This window comes from Eretmochelys imbricata, chromosome 12, assembly GCF_965152235.1.
Source record: "Eretmochelys imbricata isolate rEreImb1 chromosome 12, rEreImb1.hap1, whole genome shotgun sequence".
Lineage (NCBI taxonomy): Eukaryota > Metazoa > Chordata > Testudines > Cheloniidae > Eretmochelys > Eretmochelys imbricata.
This window is the reverse complement of record NC_135583.1, coordinates 3354680-3380854: the sequence shown is the minus strand read 5'-3', so window position 1 is coordinate 3380854 and position 26175 is coordinate 3354680. Positions and strand designations below refer to the sequence as shown.

The 26175-nt window shown below is 45.8% G+C and overlaps 1 protein-coding gene across 1 annotated transcript in view; it reads right to left on the bottom strand.

Annotated features, from left to right (window-relative positions):
- HYDIN (HYDIN axonemal central pair apparatus protein) overlaps positions 1-26175 on the bottom strand; it is a 387143-nt gene that overhangs the window by 213563 nt on the left and 147405 nt on the right. The window contains exons 17-18 of the mRNA XM_077831048.1: positions 24506-24658; positions 1999-2237 (exon numbers count right to left, since the gene is read on the bottom strand). Of these exons, the coding sequence (XP_077687174.1) occupies positions 1999-2237; positions 24506-24658 (392 nt within the window). The remainder of the gene's footprint in view (positions 1-1998; positions 2238-24505; positions 24659-26175) is intronic.

The window sequence follows — 26175 nt, the reverse complement described above, 5'->3', positions numbered from 1 at the left end:
AGGGCACACTGTTGACTCATATCCAGCTTCTCATCGACTGTAACCCCTAGGTCCTTTTCTGCAGAACTGCTGCCTCGCCACTCGGTCCCTAGTCTGTAGCGGTGCATGGGATTCTTCCGTCCTAAGTTCAGGACTGTGCACTTGTCCTTGTTGAACCTCATCAGATTTCTTTTGGCCCAATCCTCTAATTTGTCTAGGTCCCTCTGTATCCTATCCCTACCTTCCAACGTATCTACCACTCCTCCCAGTTTAGTGTCATCTGCAAACTTGCTGAGGGTGCAATCCACGCCATCCTCCAGATCATTTATGAAGATATTGAACAAAACTGGCCCCAGGACCGACCCTTGGGGCACTCCACTTGATACCGGCTGCCATCTAGACATGGAGAACCGGGACTCCTTGAAACCCAGCTCACTTAGAACTCACCTCTGTGCCCCAACTGTTGGAAGACTGGGGCTCCTGATTGGCCTACTTCCCCTGTTTATGCCAGAAGAAGGAACAGGAAGTCATAGAATCATAGGACTAGAAGGGACCCTGAAAGGTCATCTAGTCCAGTCCCCTGCACTTATGGCAGGACTAAATATAACTGTTTAACTGGGTTCCACCCTGCTTTGGACCACACATCCAGCACTACCTGCTCCTGTCTCCAGATCCCAACCACCTGGTTTCCTGACTCAGCCTGATTCCTGGCATCTAACTCATAGTTCCTGACCTTCTGGTTCTGAACTCCAGCTGGCAATGGGGACCTGTGCCCACCCCACAAGATAACCACTAGGCCTGACTGCCTACGTCCCAGCCCTGACACTACTAGACAGAACTCCAGCAGGGGACCCATGAAATAAAAGTGAGCTAGGGAAGGTTAAAGGACAAAGACAAATTTTGCTGCTCCCCCAAGGCACTGAGATGTGGAGCCTGCTGCAGGTAGAAAGAAAGCAGTACTGTTAATTTAGAAGAGGGGCTGCTAAAGAGCAACATCAAGGTTCACTGCTGCTACAGGGGAGTGTGGGGGTGATCCACCCATCAGGTGAAAAAAGGGGCAAAATGTTCAAATGCTCAAAAAATAAAAGTTTTTTTTATGTATCATTTCATAGAATCATAGAATATCAGGGTTGGAAGGGACCCCTGAAGGTCATCTAGTCCAACCCCCTGCTCGAAGCAGGACCAATTCCCAGTTAAATCATCCCAGCCAGGGCTTTCTCAAGCCTGACCTTAAAAACCTCTAAGGAAGGAGATTCTACCACCTCCCTAGGTAACGCATTCCAGTGTTTCACCACCCTCTTAGTGAAAAAGTTTTTCCTAATATCCAATCTAAACCTCCCCCACTGCAACTTGAGACCATTACTCCTTGTTCTGTCATCTGCTACCATTGAGAACAGTCTAGAGCCATCCTCTTTGGAACCCCCTTTCAGGTAGTTGAAAGCAGCTATCAAATCCCCCCTCATTCTTCTCTTCTGCAGGCTAAACAATCCCAGTTCCCTCAGCCTCTCCTCATAAGTCATGTGTTCTAGACCCCTAATCATTTTTGTTGCCCTTCGCTGGACTCTCTCCAATTTATCCACATCCTTCTTGTAGTGTGGGGCCCAAAACTGGACACGGTACTCCAGATGAGGCCTCACCAATGTCGAATAGAGGGGAATGATCACGTCCCTCGATCTGCTCGCTATGCCCCTACTTATACATCCCAAAATGCCATTGGCCTTCTTGGCAACAAGGGCACTTCTCAATCTTCAGCCTCCTGGACCCTCTGCAATTTCCACTTAGTGAGATTTTGTCAACCACATTCCATCTTGTTAGCATTCTAATGTGGCAAGTGAGTTTGAAAGGGCTACAATATGTCTTCAAATGCAGTTATGTGGCTCCTATTTAAGTCAATGGGAACCGCCCTTGTAGCTACAGTCCTAAGGGACTATAATAAAAAACGTCCTTGCTGGGGCTCTTTATTTGGTCTATGGAGATGAAGGAGCATCGGAAAAGGTGAGAGCCAGAGAGATGACCTACCTGAAATGGGGTCCCAAGTTGAGTGCGGGAGCAAAGGGTTTGTCTGTGACAATCGTGGTGCCAATGCCAACGGCCTGAACTTGGATCACGTAGGTATTGCTGTTTTGTATGAACAAGTTCACCTTGTCTTGGAATTTGACCGTGTCATCCAAGTTAGCAATCAGAGTCAGCGACACCTTAGCCTCCGGGGGAACTACACCTTCACTGGGCTCAATCCTCCACAATGAGTGACTGCAAGCCTGCAACAAGATCCAAAGCTAAGATCAGAATAGAACCATTGGCCTCAATGTACCTGTGAGGCACTACAGGATATGATTAAAAGGAAGAGAAAGCAATGACGGGCAGGTTGTTTCCACCAGCATCATCCTTAGGCTCCTGTTTCAAGAGAGACTAATTGTCCTCAACAGAATCCCTCAGTGAGCCATCTTGACATCTGGGGTAGAAGACGCAATCTCCAGCATCTTTTAATTGTACATTTGTGTTTTACTGCTCTGAATAATGCAGAAAGCGGGAAAGGCCACTAAACATGGTCTAGCATAGGGGTGGTCAACTTGAGCCTGAGAAGGAGCCAGAATTTACCAATGTACATGGCCAAAGAGCCACAGTAATACGTCAGCAGCCTCCCATCAGCTCCCCCCCCGGCACATTGGAAAGTTGGCGCCCGTAGCTCCAGCCCCAGAGTCGGTGCCTAGACAAGGAGCCGCATGTTAACCTCTGAAGAGCCGCATGTGTCTCCGGAGCCCCAGGTTGGCCGCCCCTGGACTAGGAGATCCAGAAGGACCCACTCACAACCACCTGAAACAATATGGAAATATTTGAGAACATAGAATTTTTATGAAAAGCAGGGAATTGTTCACTGCTTAAAATGGACTGAAATGCTGTTTGCTTCAAGTGAGATCAGCTCTACTGAGTTTCTGTCCATCAGCCATGGAGCTCTAACATTATGACAGCCAACTAAATGGAGAAATACATCAGAAAACAAAACAGCACATCAAAGTGCAGGAGCATTTAAAAGGATTCCAAATAACCTCCCCAAACAGTTTTAGGCTATTGGGGGGAGGGTGTCTGAGGAAGTAGGCAGAGCCAGATTTTTACCTGAAAAGTGAAAATGATCCCATGGAACAAGTTCTTTTGGGGCTGTGCTGGTTTCTGACTGAGTGCAAGGGCCTCTCCCCAGTTCTGTGACAGGTTTGCAGCAGTGGAAGCCACTGCAGACTCAGGGCTTTAAAATTACATTAAATACATTACACTGGTAAAATTAATAAACTCAGTCAGATCCATTTAATTTGTAGTTCCCCACAGCCTCAGGGAGAGGAATCCTTAAAATAGAACCGCAAAGCAAGAGGAGACAGCATAGCAGAGGGTGGTCTGTTATGGCTAGCTCCAGTGCCATGCTTCACTGTCGAGATAAGGATGGATGCAGAACTAATTACCGGACCCACTTTGCTCCTGCACCTGCTGCACTCTCCCTTAGATACAGTCTACTCTTTATTCTTTGGCTTTTGGATCTTGTGTTCCATAACTCTGCTGTTTGGACAGCTACCAGGGTGTTATCTGCCTCTTGTTTCAGATTCAAGGACCTTGTGTTTGAACGTAAAAAAAAAGCAAACATCACTCTGGGATGTATTAGCAGGAGTGTTGTAAGCAAGATACGACAAGTAATTCTTCCTCTCTACTTGACGCTGATTAAGCCTCAGCTGGAGTAGTGTGTCCAGTTCTGGGTGCCACATTTCAGGAAAGATGTGGACAAACTGGAGAAAGTCCAGAGAAGAGCAACAAAAATGACTGAAGGTCTAAAAAACATGACCTCTGAGGGACGATCGAAAAAACTGGAGAAGATTTGTTTATTCTGGAGAAGATAAGACTGAGAGGGGACATGATCATAGAATCATAGGACTGGAAGGAACCTTGAGAGGTCATCTAGTCCAGTCCCCTGCACTCATGGCAGGACTAAATATTATCTAGACCACCCCTGACAGGTGTCAGGGATTCATAGATTCATAGATATTAAAGTCAGAAGGGACCATTATGATCATCTAGTCTGACCTCCTGCACAATGCAGGCCACAGAATCTCACCCACCCACTCCTGCGATAAACCTCTAGATAATACTGTCAGGGTGGTTAAGCACTGGAATAAATTGCCTAGGGAGGTTGTGGAATCTCCATTATTGGAGATTTTTAAGAGCAAGTTAGACAAACACCTGTCAGGGATGGTCTAGATAATACTCAGTCCTGCCATGAGTGCAGAGGACTGGACTAGATGACCTCTTGAGGTCCCTTCTAGTCCTACAAGTCTACGATTCCATGTGAACACCACCACTCTAGCATTCCCATTGAAATGCATGGGTGCTAAAGAAATCTGTGAATACAGCGGTAACCTTTGCTCACTCCCCCAGCCAGATCACAGATGCTGCATAAAGCCTTTTGAACTTTCTCCAAAGCATTACTGACCAAATGCATTCACTTCTTTTAAGTTTTTGATAATTTAAAATGGATAACATGAAGACAATGCACCATAGAGGCCAGGAGAAGCCTAGCTTGTTCAATACACACATGGTGCCACCATCCCTCTCCACCTCTCCTGCACCCATTACACGCTTGGTCACTAGCACTAGGGAAATCCAGTAGGGTGCAGCAAAACAGACTATTCTATTAGCATGTTCTATTTCAAGCCAGAAGACATTAGGTTTAAATTGACATTAATGTTCAATCTATCTTCTGATTCATACTGACACAAGGTAGCTAGCCTGAAAAAGAGACCTGACAGCTTTGCTGTAGAAGTGAATCTGCGAGTCAGGCAGCACATTGCACCACAAAAACTAACACTGAGGAATAGTAATGGAATGGTTAGATGAAGGCAGCTGTGTGCATTTCCCACTGTAACACAATGCAGACCTACAGTGCTCCAGCATCCCTATGGCTGACCGCTTCAGGGAGGGGACATTAACCCTGGATAAAAAGGATTTGCATAACATACTAATTAGTTTGGTGCAGGTCCAAAGGAAGGGCCTACTGTTAGTGAACAGGACATTGTAATGATAGGAAAAAGATGATGAAGACATATAGGGCCAGAGTCACTCCAGTATCTGTGTTGGCTTCTGCCAACAACAGCACGTGGCCCCAGAGACAGAAAATCTGCTACAGGAAGGAGAGATCACAACTTCCCCACCTCACACAGTGCCTGTAGAATTCCAGTGCAGGGCCCCCCAAAATGGATATTAATAGCCAGGAAGAGGTCATGACCGGCACGACTGGAGCAATTAACAGCCTCAACCAATGAGGTTCCAATGGCTCTCCAGCTGTAACTTAAAGTGCTCCCAAGCAAGGGTGACGGAAGCAAAGCCACCTGCCCTTACTCAGGGAATGAGTCCATACTTGCACAGTCAGAAATAATTTACACCTCCCTGGACCACGCTTGGACAACGACATTTGGAAATCACTGCCACAAGGGAAAGGATTGGCAATAAGAGAACTGGAGAGAGTAGGAACCAAAGGTGTGGACTGATGATTTATGACCAAGAGGGGAAAGATAACCTGGAAGCATTCAACCCAGCTAGAAGTATCGAGTCATTATTAGATACTCAGCAAGTCAACTACCAAGAAATCTGTCTCTGGAAGAATGGAACAGTAAGATACAGGGGATATACTTGATGAGTGTCCTTGCGGTATGAACCTAGCAGTTACCAAGAGAAACTCTTCAACCATCCTAAGAAGACAAGCAATTGTCACTGGTGACTCCATACTAAAAAGAATGGACAGAAAATTCAGCAAGGAGCACAAGGACAACAGGACGGTGTGTTGTCTCGCTGCAATGAAACTAAGAGATATAACCAGCAATATTGGATAGGATTATGAGGTCATCTGGCAAGTCTCCATTGGTGATGATATACTTGGAACCAATGACTTCACATTGTGTGGAATTACACCAATTATAAAAGAATTCAGGGACCTTGGAAGGGAGCTGACGAAGAGAAAAGTCTGGGTGATATTCACAGAGTTCCTACTGGTCCCATGAGTGAGAGAAGGCAGAAAATACTGGATGAGACCACCACTGGCTGCACGATTGGGTTGTGAAGCTGAAGATTTGGGATTTGTGTCACACTGCGCCATATTGCACTTGGAGAGAGTGCTGTACAAACAGGAAGGCCTGCATCTCACAGGTAGTAGGTAGGTGGCTAAACTACTTGGTGGAAGACTAGCTGGAAGTCTTCTTTGCTAAGAAGGCAAATGTGGTACACACGGAAATTCAGCATGTTATAAACAAATTGAGCTGATGTGACAAAGAATGTGAAGAGAAGCATTATTTCAGTTGCTGACATACCAATTCTAGGAGTCTGGGTAACAAGCAAGAAGAATTGGAAATTCTCATTGATGAGAAAAAAACTTGATGTACTTAGCATTTATTGAAACCTGGTGGGATGATTCACATGACTGGAATATTAAAATAATTGGTTATAACTCAGTTAGGAAGGATAGAGGGAGCAAAAGAGGTGGCACTTTACATTAAGGACACCATTGTCTGTTTTAGAGTTATCAATAACTCAGAAGTGCAGGATCTTGAATGCATATGGGTCAATGTGTGTCTTTGATCACCATGGTCCTACAGATATCAGCAACAGTCTACTGCAGGTCTGGTGGAATTTTCAGAGAGCTTGGTAGGAGGTCTTTCAAGCAGAACTAAAGATGTCGGTTAACGAACTGGCTGACATATTTTTTATGTCCAGCCGACATAAATTACTCCTACTAAACTTTCTGTGAATTAGTTAATGTAGCTGCTAAGAAGTTAATTCCTGACAATATATACTTGGGTGATCACCAAAGGCAACTAAGCTCTACCAGAAATTCATATATGCTGGTAATGTCCAAGAGACCATTAATAAAAACAAGCAACTCAGTCAATTGCAGGCTCAAACCAGATTATATTGATGGAGAGAGAGAGTCATAAAGATTCATTCTAGTCGGAAAGCCTGGAAGACTATCAAAAACTTTCTGGAGATTCCATCCTTGGCCAAAAGGAGTTTCCAATCACCGCAAACACTATCGCATCCCAGCTAGTGGCTAACAGTTGTACACAGAACTTGGACAAGTCTTTCAGCCCTGTGGTCAGAATTGAGGTCACAGAGAGGTGGCAGACTCCCAGTGTGGATTAAAACCTGGTGGCTTCCTTTTCAGACAAAGATCTGTACCAGGCCATAAAGCTAAAGGGAACAGGAAAGGCTCCATGCCAGGATAACCTTCATAGAATCACAGAATATCAGGGTTGGAAGGGACCTCAGGAGGTCATCTAGTCCAACCCCCTGCTCAAAGCAGGACCTTCATCTGGAGTTCCTTCTTCATCGAGGCCCAAAAGTTGGCTGCTCTGTTTCTTTAATTGATGTTTCCAGGGCAACTGCATCCCAAAAGTCTAGCGCATGGCAAAGGTCATTGCTATTCAGAATCTAGGAAAACTGCTGGAAGATCCTAAGAGCTATCAACCCATCTCTCTCCTTTACGTTACATAGAAGCTAATGGATAGCTTGATTCTGATGTGCATCAACCAGGTTATCAGACCACCACTGCCTTCATTTGAGGACATTGTACCCAAGATAAAGGTGGGTGCCATTCTGGTGGACTTGTCAGCCACATGACACTGTCTGACATGTGATGCTGAACACCAAGTTGTTGCAGACTATTTCTGATAAGCTCAGGGTGTGGTTCATTATGGAAATGATAATGAAGCAGAGCTTCATCTTGCAAGGTAGAGACAAAGTCAGCCAACTTAGTCATCTGCATAAGGGACTCCCACAAGGATCCATTCTAGTTACTCTCCTTTTCAACATATATATTTATGACCTATCAACAACTGAGGCAAATAAGTACATATATGTGGATGACATCTGTCTCTCTGGTGTGGGTAACAATCTACACAATAACGAAGGGTCACTTAGCCAAGACATAATGTTCTGGCTACCTACCTTCCTCAGTGGAGATTTATACTGAGTCTAAGATGGTGGCCACAACCTTCCATTTGAGCAATTGCCTACTGTGATGAAGCGGGAGGTTTTCTTGTATTTTCAATGGTTTACTTGCAGAGGGTGTGGGACTCAGTTCCCTTGTTTGTTACTGGTTTAATAAGATGGTGAGAGAGGGAGTTTGTTGTTACAGAGGGCCAGCGGTGGCACTTGGGACCTCGGACGACGTCCTGGAGAATGGATATCCTGGCGACTGGTGACCGGGAGGCCCAGCTCAGAGTCACTGCCAGTTCTGGCCAGTGGGAGGACAAAGGACTGAGGAGAGAGGATCCCAGTAACCTGACCAGCCAGTGGGGAAACAAAGGGCGGATGAGAGGAGAAGCTGAGAGGAAAGAAGGCCCATGCAGCCTGTTTACCTGGGAGAGAAGACAAAGGACAGAGGTGGGACTTGGGGGAAGGTGATATGGATGCCCAGCTGGAAGGAGGGGGTTTCTGGACTGGGGAGAGAGAGCAGCCAGAGCCCACTTGGATGCAGGAGAGACCTAGATGTACTGTTGCTAGGCCCGAGGGCCCAGAGAATTTCCTATCCTGTGTTCAGATATTCAATAAATCCTCCTGTTTTATGCTGGCTGAGAGTCACTCCGGTCTAGAGATCAGGGTTGCATCATTCTTTCTGGGAGTGGAGGCCTCGGGAGTCCAGGGTGAGTGAACTCCCTGAGGGAGCTCACGGAGAGAGACAGGCATGCTGAGCGCTCAGAGAGGTGTGGTTCCAGGAGGCAGAAGGGCCTATGGCTTGACCCCCAACAGAGAGTGGACCCCCGAGAAGGGCTGTCCCACTGAAGGGGGTTCCTCTCAGGGACCATACGGAGCCAGGAGAGAGAATGATTCCCGTGAGTCCATGACACCTGGCCAATCAACCCCTCAGGCAAATGTTCGACAAACCTCAGTCCTGGCACTGGTATTTATTCCAGTGGAATATTGTGCAGCAGTTTGGGGCAGAAATCAGCATGTGCATCTCATTGATTTGAACTGAACACAGCCACCTATAGACTCACAGACTTTAAGGTCAGAAGGGACCATCATGATCATCTAGTCTGACCTCCCTGCACTTGCAGGCCACAGAACCTCACTCATCCATTCCTGTAACAGACCCATAATCTCTGGTTGAATTACTGAAGTCCTCAAATCATGGTTTAAAGATTTCAAGTTACAGAGAATCCGCCATTTACACTAGTTTAAACCTGCAAGTGACCCATGACGAAGAGGAAGGACAACCCCCCCAGGGTCTCTGCCACGCTGACCTGGGGGAGAAATTCCTTCCTGAGCCCAACTATGATAATCAGTTAGACCATGAGCACGTGCGCAAGACCCACCAGCCAGACATCTGGGAAAGAATTCTCTGGGTAACTCAGAACCTCCCCATCACCTGTCATTGGAGATATTTGCTGCTAGAAGTCACAGATCGACTACATGCCATTGTAGGAAGTTTCATCATACCATCCCCTCCATAAAATTATCAAGCTCAGTCTTGAAGACAGTTAGGTTTTTGGCCCCACTGCTCCTCTTGGAAGGCTGTTCCAGAACTTCGCTCTTCTGATGGTTAGAAACCTTCCCCTAATTTAGATCTAGACTGTTCTCAGTGGTAGCTGATGACAGAACAAGGAGTAATGGTCTCAAGTTGCAGTGTGGGAGGTTTAGGTTGGATTTTAGGAAAAACTTTTTCACTAGGAGGGTGCTGAAACACTGGAATGCGTTACCTAGGGAGGTGGTGGAATCTCCTTCCTTAGATATTTTTAAGGTCAGGCTTGACAAAGCCCTGGCTGGGATCATTTAGTTGGGGATTGGTCCTGCTTTGAGCAGTGGGTTGGACTAGATGACCTCCTGAGGTCCCTTCCAACCCTGATATTCTATGATTCTATGAATTTCAAGCCGTATTATTAGTAGTTGTCTTAGCCACAAATTAACTTCTAATTTGTATGTGTTGGCTCACATAGCTCCCTCAAAACTTCAATGAGATGCTATCACCCTTAAAACTGCACAGAGAGCTATGACAGATGAAAACATCCTGCTGCATGCAAGGCTGACTATGGCTACAACAGGTGCCAATAAGCAATGCATACTTCCCCAAAGAAGATCTGCCTGACTCCAGAAGAAAACACCTACACCTGCAGTTCTTGTTGACTTGCCACAAACTCCCTTTAAAATGGCTGTTCATGCACTCCTGTCTAGCACTGCGATCCCAGTGCCAGTCGTGGATGAACAACAGCATATCAGGGTTGATAGCTATGTTCTAGTTGAGTGACAGTAACTCTGGGATAGAGAAACAGGTCTGCTGACAAACTTCAGAAGCCCTGATTCACATCCTCTTGTTTGCAATCTGGGAAGCAGATCCTGCACTAGACTTAACAGGCTGCTGACTGGAACAGCCAGAGTGGATGACAATGCAGAAATCTGGCTTAGCCCGTTTTTCACAGTGTGGCTGCAGGGTAGTGATGCAGATGGTCAAACATGTGGTGGAGGAGTGCACAATTAGAAAACTGGAGGGTGGACTGCAACATCTGACTACTCTCAGTGATGGAGCAATCAGATGTCTAAACAACCTAGATCAACCTTTTTTCATTTGCAGACCCCTAAAATATTTCAAATGGAGGTGTGGGCCCCTTTGGACAGTTCAGACTTAATCTGGAGATCCCCAGGAGTCCATGGATCACAGGTTGAAAACCACTAATCTAGATAATGATTTGTGATGTGTACAAAAGAAGAATGTGCTAACTAACATAGCCCAGGAGGGGGGAACTGGTAGGGATCTGTTACAGACCACTGAATCTAACCCGAAAACAGGATGAATTACTCCTTAAACACCTATCTATAATGTGTGGAAAGAAAAATGGTGTTGTTATGTGGACTTCCACTTGGGAGACATATGCAGGAGTATATGTCTCATGCAGCCAGTAGTAAAACATCATTGGAAGTTTTAAAAATTATGAATGATAACTTTTTAACAGAGAAAGAATGGCACCCAACGTGAGGTATGACAGATAAAAACTAGAAGTTGCTGATTGCTTAGGGTCCAGTGATCATAATCTGCTTACATTCAATAAGGGCAAAGAGAACAGTCCCAAATGTATGTATCTATCTATTTATCTATTTTCCCAAAGCTGAGGAAAGTTATGAGTGAAATTGATTGGTAGGAAAAATTTCAACAGAAAAATGTGAAAGACAATTGAGTGTTCTTTAAGAAGAGTTTATTAGATGGCCAAAAGCCAAGATTTAACAATTGAGAAAGAGGACAACTTTGACTAAAAGCCCATCCTGGTTCAGTGACCAAGTGAAGGCAGCAATTATAAATAAAAAAACAATATGGACCCAATGGGAAAAGTGCCAACTATTTATAGTACACAACTATTATACATTAGACGTTATGAAGGGCAGAAAATTGATAAGGGACTTGAGTTTGGAGCCATGACACTCAGTTCAGTTATAGCCAGCTAATTAGAAGTATTTGGCTACATTGATCAGGGCCTTGCACCAGTGAAACAGAATTTTGGCCCTTCAAATCCAGCGGTGTTTAGTTATTCTTACCAGTCCGTCTATCCAGAGTGACTACATTCTCTCAGGCGGGACTTTTAAACGAGGTGGCAATAGGCCCCAGTCCAACTCCAATACAGGTTTCTTGCATGAAGCAACCTTTTCAGCCCCCCCCCAAAGTGTGGACTATGACAGTGAATGAAGAGTGTCCAGCTCAGAGTCTGAACAACATGAATCAAAGTAACTTCTAGACAATTACGAACACAATGCCCAGATTGCCAGGTTCAGTCTGATCCTGAAGGGCCATCACTGCTAGCAGCAGTTCTTAAGGAAGAGTCAAAAGAACAATGGAGAAGAGCACAACAGTGACAGCAGAGTCTAATGCAGAGCAAATGCTAGGCAGAAGCAGACTAAGCAATTGCTTAGGGCCCCGAGCAGCTCAAGGAGCCCCCTTTTAGTTACTAGTATGTGTTGTGGGTGGGTGGGGGGATATTCCTGCTTAGGGCCTCCAATGAGCTAGCGCTATCACTGGTTAAATGGGTCATTAGCCGGGCAGGGAGATACAGTCCAGTGACCCTTTCAGTTGCACAATGGCCCCAACCTTCAGAGTGGCTGCTCCATAACACCCATCGTCTCCTACCAGGGCAAGGAAACGCTGGGGAGAGGACGAAACCCTTCCGCAGAGAGCAGACCAACCGCGACTCAGTATATCACCAGCCCACACAACATCGTAGCCAATGAGGCCCTCATCTTGCACACAAAGCCCTAGGATTAAATCTAGAAAAAATCTGGCTGCACTTCTAAAAACGGAGAGGCCTAGTGCAGAAAAGAGAAGCAGCTCCTTTAACTGCAAAGATCAGAGAGATAGGAGCTTCCTCTTAGGAACGCCAGAAACACCACTGTAACAGGGTGGTAGCTTCTAGGACCCTGCATCAGAATTGGGTGGAGCTACCCTAAGCTCCAGCACTAGAATCCTAAATAAAGATGCAGAGCAGTTACTGCTGACTCGTGCTGATAGGCAGATCGTGTTAGCTCCACCCAGGATGAGATAAGTCGGAGAGTCTCTCTGAGACAAAGGGAAATAGGCACTGAGACAGAGAAGATCCTGAAAGGAAATCCTAGGAACAGCCTGAGAGGAAGGATCATCTTGTGATTACAGCACTCAATAGGGATCTGGGTTCACTTCCTATCCCTGCTATAGGCTCCCTGTGTGACCATGTACAAGACACTTATTATCTCTTTGCCTCAGTTCTCTATCTACAATCTTCCTTTCTTTCTTGTCTAGTTAAACTGCAAGCTCTTTGGGATAGGGACTCCCTCTTATAATGTGTTTGTACAGCACCGATCACAATGGTGCCTCGATCTCCATTAGGATGTCTAGGCACTACTGGAATACAAATTAATGGCAGCAGCAGCTCTGGGGAGCAGTTAAGATTTATTTGTATTTTTATCAGTTACCAATAAAACCAGACCCAGGAAATATTTAAATTTGTAGCCAAAGGGCCTGCTTCCTCACCCACTCAGATCAATGGAAAGACTCCTATTGCCTTCACTGAGTGTTGGATCAGGTCCAGAGATGTGGTATACAAATGGCACAGCAATCAACTGATCAAGTTGACTAGCTTCAGGATTCACACCCTCGAAAGTTCTGTCCTCTGGCAAGTTTTAGAATGTCCATTCCTTATTATAGAGACAGGCATTCCATCATGTACCCCAAATTAAAGATGACTGTCCACAGCATTTTGGAATTTGGCAGGATAAAGAACAGCATGTCCTGCTGGGCCAAGTACCATCCTCAGATGCACCCACACACTCCCAGTGAACTGTCCCGGTGTTTTTAGCCTTTGCTTAAATGGTGAAAAATGTTCCCCTCTGTTTCAGCATTCTGGAGTGTATTGAGGATAGATCTGATCTTGGCAACAGGCAATTTGAGCATATCCATTGGTTGCAGGAACCTCATTAGCTTGCTCCACAGGAGGCAATTTGCACAGCAAAGTAGAATTTTCTGCTGAGATGAGGTCATGTAGGTCTTTCTTACTGATAGTCTCTCCTAACTGCTTACAGAGAAGTTAGCTCACAAAGGAAAGGTCCAACTAGGTCAACTCGCTATTGTCATCATGCTCTAATTCCATCAGGATTCCTATGGCCTGAAGCTGACATGCATTCATCTCCATTTTACCTTTGCAGAGACAGTAATACTTAGCATTTCATAGATTCATAGAGTTTAAGGGCAGAAGAGACCATTAAAGTATCATATACTTACAGTATAGAGCACCTTCCACTGTCAAAGCACTCTACACATATTCACCAATTAACCCCCGTATTGCCCCATGCATAAGTCCAGTATTCTGCTCATTTTATAGATGGGAAACTAAGGAAGAGAGCTGAAGTGGCTTATCCATGGCCCTAGAGAGAGGATTAGATCTAAAATTCCTGGCTTCCAGTCCAGGACTTAGACCATTGGTTCTCAACCTTTGCAGACTATTGTACCCCTTTCGGGAGTCTGATTGGTCTTACGTACCCCCAGGTTACACCTCACTTAAAAACTCCTTGCTTACAAAATCAGACATAAAAATACAAGTGTCACAGCGCACTAGCCCTGAACAATTGCTGACTTTCTCATTTTGTCTGTATGAAATTGTAGTTTGTACTGACTTTGCTAGTGTTTTTATGTAGCCTGTTGTAAAACTAAGCAAATATCTAGATGAGTTGATGTACCCCTGGAAGACCTCTGCATAACCCCAGGGATACATGTTGAGAACTACTGACTCAGTCCATTCCTCTCATGCTATATGCATCTAACATGCCACATACTCACACTATTGTTGTCCCAAAATCCGGACTTTTGGAGTCTGCAGCATTTAAGCCATTAGGTCACATTTTCAGATACTCTCTAATTTTGCAGGCACAATAAATCGATGGTGAAAACGTTAGAGGTGCATAGTTGCACGCATATGTGCATAAATGACCAAACTGAGTGTGCAAATCAGTGCATGTGACTAATCAGGTGCTTCAATAAACAATTATCTTTCTTCACATATCTTTGCAACTTTTTCTTTACAGAAGTGTTTTTGCTAATGACTTAATGGCCAGGAGAGAATCCCCTGAGACTGAGCTGTGCCTGACCTGTATCCACATGGTCGGAGGTGCTGTCCTTGTTTTTACTTGGATGTTTTCTTCTTTGAAATACACACAGAAACCAATGAACGGTACAGAGAAGGCAGACTGAGCCCTGCTATTTACCTTCCCTCCCAATGCATGAACAAGGGGACATGCTATGAAACTGAAAGGCAGCACATGTAAAACTGGTAAAAGGAAATAGTGTTTTACACAAGGCATAATTAATCTGTGGAACTCACTGCCACAAAGTGTCAGTGAGGCCAAGAGCTTAATAGGATTTAAAAAAAGGATTTGCACTGATATGTATGAGAATTATTATTAATAGGAATAATATACTCAGCTCTTTTCATCAGTAGATCTCAAAGTGCTTTCCACAAGAAGTCAGTGGAACAGATTGGGAAAATGAGGCACAGAAAGGTGAAATGATTTGCCCAAGTTACCGAGCAGGCCAGTGGCAGAGCCAGGAACAGAACCCAGGTCTCCTAAGTCCCAGTCCAGTGCTCAATCCCCAGTTACTTTAGGATGAACATTTATAATGAATATGAAGGCTCATGCTTCAGAGCATAAGGGAACTACTAACTGATGAGGGGTAGAAGAATCTTTCTGGTGGGCAGGTTATTCCATAATTTTCCTGCACTTTCCTCTGTATCATTTGGTACAGGCTACTGCTAGGGTGCTGGGCTAAAAGGACCCCCAGACCTGACGTGGGACGGCAACCCTGTGCTCCTATGAGCAATTCACCACATAATTTTTCCTGTAGAAAGTTGAGAGGGCCTGGAGTTGATCCCGCTGATGGCTGCAGGGTCTGTATGTTTGCAGTCATAGTTTGTTACACAATCCCCTGCTAGGTGTCAATCAGTATATCTTCATTTACATCAATGGAGTTGTGCCAAAGGTGATGGTCTGGCCCTTGAAGTCTTTAGGGCAAGGACTAGGTCTTCATGTGTGTTTGCCCAACACTAGATCAATGGGGCTATAAGCTTGAGGAGAAGTGCTAGGGTGCTAGAGCAATGGACATGTTCAGTACTCACAGTGCCAACTATAGGTCTCATCCTATGTTTAACACTCTCATTTCTTACTTGCTGCAGTCGAGCATGCCAGTGTTTGCCGGCACCCTGCCAATAGAAAGCAGTATGCAAACAAACACTGACAGATTAATTCTTCAGCTGCTTGAGAAAAATCATAATTTACAGCACACTTAAAAACAACTCATTTGCCAAGGGCAGACTGCTCAGACTTCATTGAGAGCAGTTGGAGGATGCTAAGAACAATACAAATACACTCTTTAAAGTAAAGAGCCGTCCCTCCCCCATGCCCATCCAATTCTGCCAGCTGAGAATGAAATCTTCAGTCAATCAGAACAAGTAATAGAGGCAGCATCCATTTATCTGTGGTGTTTTTAAGTTTCACTAAAAGTTGATGCTTCTACCCACATGGCCCTCTCTTTATTAAAGCCAATCACGGGAAAAGCTTGAAACAATAGAGTGTGACCTGGGAAACGAAACAAATTCTGCACTAATGGGGTGAGATGTACACAAGAGAAAAGGCTGCATAACAAAGTTCTGTTTCCCCGTGTGCTCTGTGATATTGACTGGGAGTCTTTACAAGCTGCGCTACAATTCAGCAAACATCTGTGCCAATGAAACCCATCAATTGCAGAGGAACTAGCTGCACTTTTGTATGAGCTAACCCGTGTCTCTTCCGCCAGCTGAATTTGAACCTACCTCCAGTGGCCAGTCGGCTTTGGGATTAAGTAAGGTGGTCTGCTCTCCTCCCACTCCCCCGGTGCCAAGTGTCTTCAGCGGTGGCTTTGTAGCTGGCTCCCAAGCCAACTAGGCACTATCTACTGGAACCCTCGCTTCTTCCCCCCTTCAGTCCAGCCAGATCTGCATGGATGACTCAGCAGCCTGCTCCCCATCCCTCTGATGCAGCAGAAATAAGTGCCCCTGGTTCTCAAACTGCTCATTAGGTGGTTTTAAAATGTAAAATGTAAAATAGGGTGTAAGGTAGGGGTGAGTCACAGAGTGTCTTGATAGTTTAAAGAAGCCAGTCAGCAACCCATTGGAAGAGCTTCCTGCTGCAGTAAAGTGAGGGGAAAATTAACCACCAGCCTGCCCTCCCAATCCAGGAGACTCATGTTTGCCCACCCCTTGAAACCTAGAAATAGGGTCCTAGACTACAGGGAGTGAGTGGTACCAGGAGGCCAGTCTCCTGGATTAGACCTGTGGGAGTGGGCCATTGGACTATGCCCACAAAAAAAGACATAACCATGGATCATGATGGTTTTCACCATGATGGTTTCTTCTACATTTTCTCTTCTCTCACCAAGAGCAAATAGGAACACAGGGTTTGCTGTACTGCACCACCCAATAATCACCATCAAAGACTGAGAGCTTCTTAATAAGGCTTTGATCCCTAAACCCTTTAGCATCCATCAACCCTTAACTAGGATGTGGGACTACACAGGAAGACTAGGACTTTAAAAAGCCCGCTCCTAAGCAACCGGTGGAGCTAGTGAACAGGAGCAGCTAACACAGGAGTTTTGCGAGGGACTTCTCCAGGTGAAGGAGGAGCGATTAAGTGACCCTGGGGGTGGGGTGGGTGGGTGACTGTAGTGTTGTCTGTAGTGTTTGTTTTTGTTTGTGGTGTGCTTACTGCTTGATTGAAATGTACTTTGTGGTCTGTTTGTTTGGGGACTGTGTACTGAGCCTAGCGGCCTGCTAGGCAAGGCTGACAGCTTCTTAACGAGGCTTTGCTAAGCTCTTTAGCACCCATCAACCCTTAATCAGGGGGAGGGCCTACTCAGGAAAACCAGGGCTTTAAAAAGCTTGCTCCTAAGTGACCAGAGGAGCTAGTGAACAGGAATGGCTAACAGGGGAGCTTTGCAAGGGAGTTTGGGGGAGGCGCAGCTAGATACACTTAACATTCCTTAAACTTAGGACAGAAGAATCCCATGCACTTCTACAGGCTGGGGACCAACTGGCTAAGCAGCAGTTTTGCAGAAAAGGACCCGGAGATCACAGTGGACGAGAAGCTGGATATGAGTCAGCAGTGTGCCCTTGTTGCCAAGAAGGCTAAAGGCATATTGGGCTGGATTAGTAGAAGCATTGCTAGCAGATCGAGGGAAGTGATTATTCCCCTCTGTTCGGCACTGGTGAGGCCACATCTGGAGTATTGGGTCCAGTTTTGGTCCCCCCACTACAGAAGGGATGTGGAAAAATTGGAGAGAGTCCAGCGCAGGGCAACAAAAATGATCAGGAGGCTGGAGCACATGACTTATGAGGAGAGGCTGAGGGAACTGGGATTGTTTAGTCTGCGGAAGAGAAGAATGAGGGGGGATTTGATATCAGCCTTCAACTACCTGAAGGGGGGTTCCAAAGAGGATGGAGCTCAGCTGTTCTCAGTGGTGGCAGATGACAGAACAAGGAGCAATGGTCTCAAGTTGCAGTGCGGGAGGTCTAGGTTGGATATTAGGAAAAACTATTTCAGTAGGAGGGTGGTGAAGCACGGGAATGGGTTACCTAGGGAGTGGTGGAATCTCCATCCTTAGAGGTTTTTAAAGACTGGATTGAGAAAGCCCTGGCTGGGATGATTTAGTTGGGGTTGGTCCTGTTTTGAGCAGGGGGTTGGACTAGATGACCTCCTGAGGTCTTTTCCAACCCTAATCTTCTATGATTCTACGATTCTATGAAACTTAAATCCAAAAATACTCACTGCTAAAAACAAAACATCAACAAATGAACAAGCTGCAGGAGTAAAAAGAGAATGCAGGCAGAAGTCCAGCAACAGAGTGGGGGTGTCATAAATATAGAGAGAAGGGTAACCACCTTTCTGTATACAGTGCTATAAAATCCCTCCTGGCCAGAGGCAAAGTCCTTTTACCTGTAAAGGGTTAAGAAGCTCAGGTAACCCGGCTGGCACCTGACCCAAAATGACCAATGAGGGGACAAGATACTTTCAAATCTGAAGGGGCGGGGGAAAAGACTTTTTTCTGTCTGTGTGATACCTTTGCCGGGAACAGATCAAGGATGCAAGCCCTCCAATTTCTGTAAAGTTAGTAATTAATCTAGCTAGAAAATGCATTAGGTTTTCTTTGTTTTGGCTTGTGAAATTCGCTGTGCTGGAGGAAATGTGTATTCCTGTTTTTGTGTCTTTTTGTAACTTAAAGGTTTTGCCTAGAGGGATTCTCTGTGTTTTGAAAGAAGTATGGGCTGGACGAATGGACTATAAGGTGGATAGAAAGCTGGCTAGATTGTCGGGCCCAACGGGTAGTGATCAATGACTCCATGTCTAGTTGGCAGCCAGTATCAAGTGGAGTGCCCCAAGGGTCGGTCCTGGGGCCAGTTTTGTTCAATATCTTCATTAATGATCTGGAGGATGGTGTGGATTGCACTCTCAGCAAGTTTGCAGATGACACTAAACTGGGAGGAGAGGTAGGTACGCTGGAGGGTAGGGATAGGATACAGAGGGACCTAGACAAATTGGAGGATTGGGCCAAAAGAAATCTGATGAGGTTCAACAAGGACAAGTGCAGAGAGTCCTGCACTTAGGACGGAAGAATCCAATGCACCGCTATGGACGAGGGACCAAATGGCTAGGCAGCAGTTCTGCAGAAAAGGACCTAGGGGTTACAGTCAACGAGAAGCTGGATATGAGTCAACAGTGTGCCCTTGTTGCCAAGAAGGCCAATGGCATTTTGGGATGCATTCTGGGGCATTGCCAGCAGATCGAGGGACGTGATCGTGCCCCTCTATTCGACACTGGTGAGGCCTCATCTGGAGTACTGTGTCCAGTTTTGGGCCCCACACTACAAGAAGGATGTGGAAAAATTGGAAAGAGTCCAGCGGAGGGCAACAAAAATGATTAGCGGACTGGAACACATGAGTTATGAGGAGAGGCTGAGGGAACTGGGGATGTTGAGTCTGTGGAAGAGAAGAATGAGGGGGGATTTGATAGCTGTTTTCAACTACCTGAACTGAATTGGGGGTTCCAAAGAGGATGGCTCTAGACTGTTCTCAGTGGTAGCTGATGACAGAACAAGGAGTAATGGTCTCAAGTTGCAGTGGGGGAGATTTAGGTTGGATATTAGGAAAATCTTTTTCACTAGGAGGGTGGTGAAACACTGGAATGTGTTACCTAGGAAGGTGGTGGAATCTCCTTCCTTAGAAGTTTTTAAGGTCAGGCTTGACAAAGCCCTGGCTGGGATGATTTAATTGGGGATCAGTCCTGCTTTGAGCAGGGGGTTGGACTAGATGACCTCCTGAGGTCCCTTCCATCCCCGATATTCTATGATTCTATGAATCTGACTGCCTGTAAGATGATCTTCCATTCTGATCTTACAGAGTTGTTCTCTTATCTTTTTTTGTTCTTCTAATAAAGTTCTGTTTTTTAAGAATCTGATTGGGTTTTTTGGGTGATAAAAATCTAAGGCTGGTCTGTGCTCATCTTGTTTATTCTCAAGCCTCCCCAGGAAAGGGGGTGTAAGAGCTTGGGGGTATATTTTGGGGAAATAGGAACTCCAAGTGGTCCTTCCCTGATTGGTTGTTAAATCCCCACTTGGTGATGGCAGCATTTAACTAATCCAAGGGCAAAAACTTTGTGCCTTGGGGAAGTTTTAACTTAAGATGGTAGAAATAAGCTTAGGGGATCTTTCATGTGGGTTCCCACATCTGTACCCTAAAGTCAGAGTGGGGAAGGCACCCTGACAGGGGGCTATCCAGTTTATTGCACCCAGTGCAGCTGGTATGGGCAACTTGGTGTATGTGTGCATTTGGTGCAAGGAGCTTCCAGCCCTCAGAGACCGTGTATGGGCTTTGGAGACCAGAGTGGCTGAACTGGAAGAGCTGGGGAAGACAGAGAGGTACACAGATGAGACTTTCTGGGACACAGTAGAACAGTCCCACCCCCGCTCTGACAGCCCCTGTGCTGTTGAGGAGGATGAAAGTCTCAGGGAAGGAGAACATCCAACTGGAGGAGAGGGAAACGATCCCATAGTTGTGATATCCTTCCAGATCATAGAATCACAGAATCATAGAATATCAGGGTTGGAAGGGACCTCAAGAGGTCATCTAGTCCAACCCCCTGCTCAAAGCAGGACCAACCCCAACTAAATCATCCCAGCCAGTGATTGGTCTGCTTTGAGCAGGGGGTGGGACTCGATGACCTCCTGAGGTCCCTTCCAACCGTGACATTCTATGATTCTATGATCAACAGAATCACAGAAATAGAGATGGCGAAAAATGTATTAGTTCATCTCATCCAGCCCCCTACCCCTATGCAGAATTGTTCTTAAAAGGGCATCTAGAGCATCTCTTTCTTTGGAAGACTGTTGTTTTGGGGACAAATCCTGAAGTCCTTACTTGGGGCTTGTCTGCATGGAAAGTTACGGTGTGGCAAGCCGGGGGTGGGTGGGTGCGTGCATCTCCAGCACACTAGGTTGCCATGCAGTAACATCCCATGCGGACACTGCGACAGTATAGTGAAAGTCCTTCTATGCAACCTGGCTTAGTACTACTTGAAAATGCACCATAGCAGTGCCCATATGTGATGTTACTGCACAGAAAGCTGGTGTGTTGTCAGTTCACACCTTGGCTTGCTGCCAGTAACTTGCCATGCAGGCAAGCCCTAAGTCAAAACTCTCCTTGAAGTCAACAGGGACTTTGAAATCAAGGGGGATTTTACAAGAGTGGGTGTGCCCCGATGGTGTGTGCAGAGATCAGATCCTACATCATGTACAGATGCAATATGTATAAATTCACAAGCCAACTTACAAAAAGTTTCCCTATTTTTGCTTTTAGATTGGTGTTTTTGGTACAAACAGGCTTTGCATCTTTACTGATCTGCTGATGGGAGTGACTCAGCATCCTATGTACACCAATCAAATCTACGTGTCCATGCTGGAGTAGAATAAGGGCTTCTATAGAAAGGGAATCCTGATGATAACTATTCACCTAGCTGTTGCTACCAACATTTAGGGCACAATATTCAAAGGGATCTGAACCTGGCCTCTAAATTTGTGCCTGAAGATCCAAATTTCTACATATGCATGACAACGGTACACACAAATTGTTAACTCCAGCCACCCGCTCTGAATGCACAACTTTTGAGGCCATTTTAGCCTGAACTCTCTCTGTCCCTGGCTAAACTTAAAGCTAGAAACAGGACATCACGTAGGTTGTTTGGAGCAATCCACGGGACCTCTGAGCAATTCCACTGGGGACATCAGTCCATGTAAGTTTCAACATTAGTGACAATGTTAGTGGAGAGAAATGCTTGGCTGAGTGAATCACTGAGTCCTTGCCTGCCCATAGTGTCCCAGCAGTGTGAGATTCCAAGCGCACCTTTCATCTTGATGGGAAGGGGCAGTGCACTGCAGCAAACAGGTTACTGTTATTGAAAGCAGTTCACCCTGTGACAGATCTGGTGAAATTTAGAGGCTCTAAGCAGGACTGTGTAGATTTGTACATTATGGATAGTTTTGGGTAGTTGTGTATTCTACACCCGTATGATCTCCAATCATCAGAGCTTTTCAGTGTGTTTTCATAAAGACCTCCTTCCCCATAAAGCAAACAAGTTACTGGAAAGCTGGCTGACCGGACAGGAACAGCAACTTGCACACACTAATTAAGACCAAAGCAAGTAGGATGAAGATGGACATACCCAGGGAGGTCTTTTCTCTTTACATTTTGAACGCTATCACCTGCCTTTATCTTCTGCTGTTGTTTGCTGCTAAATCCAATCTTCTTCAATCAGCCAAGCTGCCCATCTGAGCCCAGTAAGGTGGATGACCCATCTGTGCTCCATAAACTTCAATCAATAACCATTTCTTCACAAGTGTGAGCTGCAATCAATAGGCCTGACTTCAAAGATCCAGGTTTCATGATTTGCTACTAAAGGGGGGACGGGGTATCACAAGGGTCTGCCCTACAGAAATATCCAAGCAGTGAAATCAAATGGCAGCTATGGGCATCCTCTAAGTCAGTAAAGGAAACACTGGGTTTCTTCAGAAGTTCAGACAGTCATCCTGAAAAGAAAGGCCCCTACTATGGGTTGCTGCATATTTTTCTCCAAATTTCAATATCTGTCTCTCACGCTTGTGTCTACCATTTTCATCACAGCAAAACAGGTGAATAAATGATGGGTGATCTACCAGCGAACCTGATGGTGTGGTGCAAATCCTGCTCTAAGTTGCATGTGTAAAGTACATCTGAGAGCAGATTTTAGCCTACTGGGCAAAAGTGAGATCTTTCATCTTCCCTTTCCCTACAATATAGACACAGTGCACCATCCACACGGCGAGCTGTCCACCAGCCATAAGGGACGTGTTCCAGTTGTCAAGTGCACATCTTGCTGCCATCACTGTTATCAAAGCTGAGGATCACGAAGTATTCTGATCACCAACTATAAGGGACGCAGAGAGGGATTTCCACAACCCGTTTCACTAGCAGGGAGCATGCCATGCTGGTTAAGCTCAAGGAAACTCCTCTGGCCAAACCCAGGCTGGCACAAGCAGGCACAAGGCTCCTTGACCTCCTCACCTTCGGCAGCCCAAGCAGCCACTCTTACAAACCTTCTCTTCAGTACCTGCTCAGGAGGTAGCTAAGCTAAAGTTACTCTCCTGTTCACTCAGAACCAGGTCAAGCTCCTGCACCCCATCACAAGGTACATCTATACGGCAGCCACAGGTGTGATTTGCAGCTCGTGTACTCTAGCTAGCCTGTTAAAAACAGAAGTGAGGACATGATGGCAAGGGCTTCTGGATGGGCTGCACAAGTCAGTATGTACCCAGAGCCGTCAGGTGGGCTTGTGCAGCCCACAGTGAAGCTCACCCTGCTATGTCCTCACTACCGTTTTCAGCATGCTAGCTAGAATACAGCTAATGCTGGTACAGCTACACAAGCTGCAGATCAGACCCACGGCTGCAGTGGAGATGGACCCATAGACACCTCTGGGTACTGTGGAAACTGAAATCTGAGGAAGTGCAAGAAAAATATTTCTTCAGATGATCAAGAATCATAAAGGACATCTCACCGAAAAAGTAATAAGGAAAACCTGTGCCCGACACGGGGAGACAGGAGAGATATGGCAGAGATGGCATCACTGTGAAGCAACCTGCCACCAACTGGGGAGAGACCAACGGACTGAGGGGTGCAAACTCCAAACACAGAGCATGACCCCCTTCCTGTCTAAGGCATCCCCACCCCGACAGACTCTGGAGGGGTCTGACTTAACACTTTAGAACACCTGCATAGCCTGTCAGGTTGAAAAAGTCTCACTGAATTGAACTGTCTTTTTCCTATAACATTCCCCAAAGACCCAGAAATACTCTGCCATGCCACAAAATATGAAGATACCGCAGTGCATTCTCAGCATTTATGTAACTTAATGACACAGCTCCCTTTACCAACAAAGTATCTCCAGCTCACCTCCCCACTAGTAATTTGTGGATGATCCCTCGCATGCTGTTTCCCATACAGCTAAAAGCTTTGCGAGCAAATTTTGAAGCACAAGCCAGAAGTCAATGTGTGCGGCCCAGTTGAGGGGATCTATGCAGAAGTGCTTACCTTTCAGGAACAAAGAGATAAGATGTCTCTCATATAGGTACATAAACATGATTAGCACAGCTAAACTCCCGGCACTATATCAAGAGAAAGGTTATAAAGAAGATCAAGTGCCAAATTCTGCTTTTAGTTGCATCTATGAGATCCTAGTGACACCAATGGGGTGACTCAGGTGCACGTCAGAGCAGACTCAGCCAGCCACTTTGGGGAATTATGTCATGCCCATTTCATTCTCTCTCTGAGATAATTTTAGGAGAATGCTGCATATTAAGTCAAGTCACAGACTGTTAGAGACTATATATTCCAAGCTACATGTTCATTGTAAAATAGCCCCACCGTGCACTTACCATCTGTGCCCAAAATGGTGCAGGAATAACAGTCTGATTGGAGAGGTGGAGTGTACAGGAAGCATCCTTTAGAACCTGGATATTGCCGAAATCTATCTGAGCAGGTTCCACGTGGACAACTGGGCCTTCACCGATGCTCACTAAATGGATCTTCTGCTCCAGGAAATGGGGAAACAAAAACAGGGAAAGTTGAAAGGGTCCAGCTAGCTCTCATTGTTCTCCTAGACTGTTTTCAATCCTTGGACACAGAATGGTAGGGAATGACTGGAATAGACCTGGGATTTTGAGTGATCTTCATGTGAAGAAGGTCATCCATTCAGAATGGTTATCTGGTGATAGAGAAAGCCACCTCCCTGTTTGCCTTGTTCCACCAAACCAACTGCATTTGCCCTGAAGCTCCCCACTTGTACCTATTCACCTCTCCCTCAGCTTCCCTTTCACTGTTGCCACCCCATCTTACCCCTTCTCAACATTTTCCCATCCTTCCCTCTAACTTTTTCTGCTGTCACACACTCACCACTGGTGTAAATGAGGAATACCTCCATGAGAGTTACACTGGTGTGAGTGTGAATCAGACACTTAGGTTTTAAGCTCTTTGGAGCAGGGTTCATGTCTTGTCTCTGAAGTGCCATCTACATTATGGAGCTGTATAAGTAATGAATATTAATTATGTCACCTGAGCTGTAATTGTCTCTCCTGAATATCTGTGATCCTGACAGTATTCTCTATCTTCACTATGGATCAGTTCCAGGGGTCATGGAGGGGTGGGTTGCATGGGGTAGAATAGTGATCTGTTATCCAAGTCACCTTCCCAGAGCATTAAAAGCAGCTAATGGTTTAAATGTTTACACCAGTTTTTTTGCTGTAGGAGACAGACTGCACAGGACCAAACGCCTTACTGTCATGGACCAGGTCATAGGCAGTCAGACCTAGTGGTCAAAGCAGTGGTGATCAGGCCTAGTAGTCAGAGCAGGAGTCAGGAACCGGGGGTCAGCAACAGAGCCAGAGGCAGGAGCTAAGCCAAGGGTCAGAGCCAGTAGCCAGGGGTGGGGCTCAGAAGCAGGGATCTGGAACAAAGCAGGAGGGCAGGGACAAGACAGGACAGGAATGCAAGAATCAGGATTAAGTCAGGGCTCAGGAGTCAGGTGAGAAGGCAGGGTCTAATGTAGCAGCCACCCAGGGATTCGCCTAGTTGCTCAGACAAAGTCCTGTGCCTCCTTCCAGCTTAAATAATGAGTCTGAGCCAATTGGAGAGGCCAGACATGACCTCCAGTTGAGATCTTCATGGGCAATGCCTATGGTGAGCTGAGGTCCAGCAGCCCATACTCCCTGCTGGTGGAGGTATCAGATGATGGCTGTGATCTGAGGCCTACTAGGGAACCACAGACATGGGTTCAAGACCTGTGATTCCTTCATGCCTACTCCTAAACTGAAATCAAATAAGTAATAAACCCCCAGAGTGACAAGATGCTATGTGACTCATGAAAGGGCAAAGTATATTATTTAGACACAAAGTTCCAGTCTGTCCTGTAGGGCACCCTGAATGACATCTGGCTCAAGAAATGGCATTGGCTGCTCCTAGAGTGACCCACATCTAGTCCCACTAGGGTGACCAGATCACAACAGTAAATATCGGGACACGTTGGGGTGCCATCAGCCCTACCCACAAT